This window comes from Sciurus carolinensis, chromosome 6 (genome assembly GCF_902686445.1).
Source record: "Sciurus carolinensis chromosome 6, mSciCar1.2, whole genome shotgun sequence".
In the NCBI taxonomy this organism is placed as follows: Eukaryota; Metazoa; Chordata; class Mammalia; order Rodentia; family Sciuridae; genus Sciurus; species Sciurus carolinensis.
This window is the reverse complement of record NC_062218.1, coordinates 64,729,015-64,735,014: the sequence shown is the minus strand read 5'-3', so window position 1 is coordinate 64,735,014 and position 6,000 is coordinate 64,729,015. Positions and strand designations below refer to the sequence as shown.

At 35.2% G+C, this 6,000-nt stretch overlaps 1 protein-coding gene across 2 annotated transcripts in view; it reads left to right on the top strand.

Moving 5' to 3' along the window:
- Dmgdh (dimethylglycine dehydrogenase) overlaps nucleotides 1-1,499 on the top strand; it is a 62,646-nt gene extending 61,147 nt beyond the window's left edge. Inside the window, exon 15 of one of the 2 annotated variants that reach the window (XM_047555090.1) lies at nucleotides 910-1,499. In XM_047555090.1, the coding sequence (XP_047411046.1) occupies nucleotides 910-1,125 (216 nt within the window). In that variant the 3' untranslated portion in view covers nucleotides 1,126-1,499. The remainder of the gene's footprint in view (nucleotides 1-909) is intronic. The other variant, XM_047555089.1, reaches the window with a different exon arrangement.
- Nucleotides 1,500-6,000: the final 4,501 nt, after the last annotated feature.

Genomic DNA, 6,000 nt, shown 5'->3' with positions numbered 1-6,000 from the left:
ATTGTTCTCTGGTTTGCCATCCCCGGTTACCTTAATTCATCCTCTTTATTTTACTACTTTTCTTCTTTACTAATTTACAGCTCCACATCTTCCTTCATCCTGGAAGGGTTTATCCTGCACCTCTGCTGACTTAATTCCACCCCCTTTCAAAGTATAAACATGTTTCCTGCCATGGCTTCCTGGTTATATTTTCTATACCTCCATGTTAATTCCCCAACTAAGGTATAAGCTCTTGAGGGTAGCTACCACGACCCTACATATTCCTTCAGTGTCTTAAAAATGTTTTGTGCCAACATGTTAAAATTACCATTTACTTAAATGCCTTACAATTGGCAAGAATTGTTAAATAATATACGTGCATATAAATATACACACACTGTATATATTCTCTCACAAGGTTGATTTCACATTGACTACGGATACAATAATAAGTAGCATAATTAGTGCTATTTTGGCAGGCCATTTTTAAAACTCCAACAGGGATGATAACTAAGTTTGCATTTGTACTTTTTAGATTTCTTCCCCCTTCTATTACCATACTGTTTAATGGTAAAAGGAATTTCTTTTATAACTTAAAGTGAAAATATTCCATTCTTCATCCTTTCAGATCTCTTAGTATGAAATTGAGCAAAATAATGCTGGGTATTGAGAAACTATGTGTTATTACTTTAAAATGGGAAACTTCAGAGAAATGCAGATGTGCAGTTTGAAATCGTTTTTCATAATTTCTAAATTTTCATTAATCTTCTAAAAAAGGTGACCTTCCTATGTCCCTGGTATTATCCCTCAGGTAGCATTTCCTGACATTTTCATATAGCAAATGAACTGTAGTTTAGGTTATTTCATCTGGAGATGAGGAGCACAAAGCTGTGACTGAGATGCTAAGGCCTCCCGGGTCTTGTTTTTCAGGTGGTTGGCAACACAACATCTGGAAGCTACAGTTACAGTGTCCAGAAGAGTCTGGCTTTTGCTTATGTTCCTGTAGAGCTAAGTGAAGTGGGACAAGAAGTGGAAGTCGAACTATTGGGTAGAAATTACCCAGCAGTCATCATACAAGAACCCTTGGTATTAACAGAACCAACCAGAAACCGGCTTCAGAAAAAAGATAGAAAGAACAAAACTTGAAAAAGACCTTCACCAGGCAGCTGAGTTATAGTTGCTGTACAATTATACTTAACAGTATTATAATTAGTTCACAGGGGAATAGAGGAAACCAAGAATTCATCTCAAAATCATCAACATCTAGATTTAGAATCCTAATAAACCTTTCTCTTGTTTTCTAAGTAAGATGGAATAATGAATTAGTGATTTACATTGTTCTTTCAAATGAAGAAACATATTTTTATGAAACCCAATTAGTAAAAAAGGTGTTTGCTAATATATAATCTTTATTATAACTGAATTAAAGAACCTTATATAATTTTAGGAACATAGCATATGATTGATGGTTGAAAACATTAATAAATTATCTTTTACATAAAAATAAATACAATGCTATTGATGGATTTATTTCTTTGAGAAATTTTTCTCAGGTGAATAAGTGATAGTTTTAATTTTTCATAATATATCTTTGATGAAAACTGTAAAATTTAATATCAATAAATCACTAACATTTTTATTCACTTCCCTGAAATATTTATTATTTTCTTAATGGCTTCCCTGAAAGCAGCTTTATAAGATATTATTATTGTCCTTTCAAAGGTTGTTTCAGAAGATTAATTGCAAAAAAGAACAGAATCTTTCAAAGAAAGCAGTACTTGTAAACCTTCAGAAATGAAGCTGAAATCTAAATAGATTGTGCCAGTACAAACACTGTATGAATACTGAATACTTCTCTTTGAGAAAGAATTAATGCAAGTTGACATCACATGGTGCCATTCTGAATATCTTTTCACAAAGCATTTGACAATGCAGGTCAAACAAAAGCTTAAGAACTGACAAGATTGCCCTTAGCCACTATGTATAGCAAGAAAAAAATCCATTTAGAAATAATTCTTTGATATACTTCTTGAAATTTTTTAAGTTCAGTTGGCTGAGTAAATCAGAAGGGTTTTCTTTTGTAAAAGGTGGTTTATCATTTATAATTCATTTATGCACTTATTTGTTACACATTTATTGAACTTTTCCTGGATATGAAGCATGAATATGAAGCATGGTAAATTTCTGAAATTAGAATAAATTCTAAAATTCTTAACTTGAAAGTTTTGAAAAAATGCCAAATTTACATATTATGTTTTATAATAGCAATCATGTATTAGAACTCTTCAACCTACCATTCATTTCTTTTTGGTATATACTCTTACAAAAGAAAAAGGGGAAATACCCTTGGTTACAGACATTTCCTATTTATCAGGAATATTATCCAGGCTCTCTAGTCCAGTTCCACGTGAGGCGCTGAGCTGTTGAAAGACCATTATCTGGAAATTGGGAGGACCACTTCTCATTCTCTGCCTCTGTAACTCTACCACCTAAGGAGAGTTACTGACCATTTCTAGGTTCCTCCTCTGTGAAATAGGTTTAGACTCTCAGTTTTTTTAGATACTGTAATGGCCAGAAGCAATAATGAAAGTTCACTGAACTCATGTCATATAGTTAATATACTACAAAAACCAAAAAATAAAAAGAATAGGACAGATGAATATTAAACTTAAACAAAAATCTTACCCACAGTATAAGTCTGCTTCCTGGTTTTCTTAACTTCCCCGGGTTCCCTCTTTGGTTGTACGTTGAGTGCTATTAGGTGTGGTAGGTTACCCCAGCACCCCACTTCCACTCAGTCAGTGATCCTGACCTGGACACCAGTCAACCCATTGCTGACCAATCACCTTCAATCTAGCTTATCCACAGAGAGATAAGCTAACCAGATTTCTCCCAGGGGTCTAGGAATTGTGACCCTCACAGAAAACAACTGATTAGTAGTATAAGGGGAAACTGCAAAAATATATTGAAAAGGAAGCCATGAATCCCGTGGACATTAAGTATTCAATACAAGGGGAGAGGCCCTGAGAGAGACACTGAGAGGGAAAGACCAGTGTCCCAAGCTCTCTGCTCCTGATGGCATGTCAACCAGTTCTTGAGTGAGAACACTGAGTCAGAAGAGCCAAACTGAAACCACTAACTTCTGGAAGGTGGACCATATACTGAGAGAGGCCTCCAAGAAACGGGTCCAGGATTAGAGTTAGCCGATGTGCAGAAGCTGTCTACAGTTTAGGAATGAGATAATGAATGACAGGCACTTTCTTCCCTGGAACCAGGCGAGCCTTTTGGAGCTGCAAAAGTACATTCTAGTCAGTACATTATCAAAACACTTATGGATGTTGGTTATGGTGCTAATGTTTGCATCCTAATGAATTTGTGCCTTTATCTTTTCCACTGATAAGGAAGGGTGACAGGAAAAAAATTTTTTAGATATGCCATGTGAAACATTAAATGGCAGGCAGACTAGATTCTGGAGTTTTCTGAGAGAATTTTGTATATATTTGGATTAAACAAAAGTAGAGATTGATGTTATCAGCAAACCGAAGCTGTGAATGGAAGAAGGTTTCAGCATAGCTTCCTTTAAGGCCCTTGATAAAGCAGAACATCAAAAATCAATTATATGCCCCTGAGGAATCAGCATATAAAAATATAAATTATCATACCACCTTCAGTTCTCTGCCATTAATGAATCTTTAGACTAATTGATTAGTTTACAGAAAACTACATTATGAATGATAAAAGGATAATGCATTACTTAATAGTACTTTCTCCAGGAATAGAAGTGTTAGCAGGCCATGAAGTATGGGTTCAAAGGTACTGGAGTGAAAGTCACAAGACCTGCTTATTCCAGCTCTGCCACTAGTCAAGCACAGTTCACATAACATCTACTGAAGCCTTTCTTGTACTTACGGTGCTGAATAATTGCATTCCTTATTGAAGGATTCATTATTCTACATGTTTGTGGAGACTTACTCTAGGCCAGGTACTGGAAAAGCAGTGGTGAACAATACGGATGTGCCTTCATGGAGCTTGTAGACTAGAGGTCAAGGGCAAGCATTTAACTAGGGGTGGAAAGAGGCACACACAATGGTGTCACAAAAGCCATAGGGAGAGAACTTTGAGAAGGAGAGGGTGGCACACAGTGTCAGAAGATAAAGAGACTGTTGGTGGTCCGGCTATTCCATGGACCACCAACAGATTCAGCTACGTGCATTCATTTTGAAAGCAAGTTTTTCTTTTCTCTCTCTTTTTTTAATTTTTAAAAGAAAACAATTTTTTTCATACATGTATATAGGGTAATGTCTGTCTCAATCTACCGTCCTTCCCATTCCCACCCGCCCCACCCCTCTGTTCACTCCCCTCTGTACAATCCAAAGTTCCTTCATTCTTCTTTACCCACCCCCCACTATGGATCAGCATGTGCTTATCAGAGAAAACGTTCAGTCTTTGGTTATTTGGGATTGGTTTATTTGGCTTAGAATGATCTTCTCCAGTTCCATCCATTTTCCTGCAAATCCCATAATTTCATTCTTCTTTAATATTCCACTGTGTATACGTACCACATTTTCTTTATCCATTCATCTGTTGAAGGACATCTAGATTGGTTCCATAATTTTTATATAGTGAATTGAACTGCTATAAACATTGATGTGGCTGCATCACTGTAATATGCTGATTTTAAGTCCTTCAGGTATAAACAAGGAGTGGGATAGCTGGGTCAAATGGTGGTTCCATTCCAAGTTTTCTGAGGAATCTCCATACTGCTTTCCAAAGTGGCTGCACCAGTCTGCAGTCCCACCAGCAACGTATGATTGTACCTTTTGTCCTACATCCTTGCCAACACTTATTATTTGAAAGCAAGTTTTTAATTGCTGAAATCATTCAAGTTTACTTGAGGCACAGTTTGTGTCTTCAATCCCTGTGGAACTAGATATCCTACATTAAACAGGAAATTGGAAATAAACAATGACAGTTAAGGATTATAAATAAAAAGAAGCAGACATCATCATTCTATGTGACCAGAGTTTCTATCTATGTTTAGTATGTGAATTATGAAACAGAAGGCAAACTGTGAGGTCTAACACTGTGTTCTCTAAACATAAACTTTAGTTCATACATAAAATATATCAGTGATTTTGAATATGTCTTTCAAATTAAAATTTCTTTTTAAGTTGTTGTTGGGTTAAAACTTAAGAAATATATTATGAATTTTCTGATGAAGGTATATTAGTGGGAAATTTTCACCAGAGGTCTTTGAAAGAAACTAGATGTTCCCAAAGAAGCAAAGACATAGTATTGCAATTTCTAGAGTTTGTTGTGAAAGAAGACTTTTATGAATCTGCCAAATTTTCACTATGTTGAAGTCTTTTCCTAATTACTTATCTGTCTGAGGCTCAAATAAAAGCAACTTTCAAATTTAAAGTTTAAAAATTGTTTTTCAGTTAATCATGCACAAAGAAAACTGGACAAATCTGGCTATACTCTCTATTAAATATTAATAGTTGAAGAAGATTGATTTTGATAAAGTCACTGATGAACTTACAATGCTTAAGGCTTAAAAAAATAGAGATGGTGAATTCATTGTTTACAGACAACAGACCAATTTATTATAACAGATTACTATCTAGGCATGAATATTTTTCCTTTTTCAAAAATATATTACCTGTAATATAATTTAAAAAATATTAACCTCTTGCTCTGTTGTACTGTAATATTTATTCATTTCTATTTTTATCACTGGTTTTATACTGGTATAATTCTACATGTGAAGTTCAACAAGAGAAATTTTTCCCTCTTTGCATTTCTTTTCTGGATGCTATTATTTTTTTTATTTCATGGTTATTACTAAAGAGTAATTTTGTCATATGAATAGGCAAGATTTAAAAGGAAAGAGTCTCACTATTCATCCAAGAGGGCTTCTCAGTCACAGGTTTGGCAGTTCATCAGGGATCAGTGGAAGAGCTGGAGAGGGCAGGATGTCTTTCTCCATGAGGCGCTCCACGTGACTGAGTTGCAGGGCAG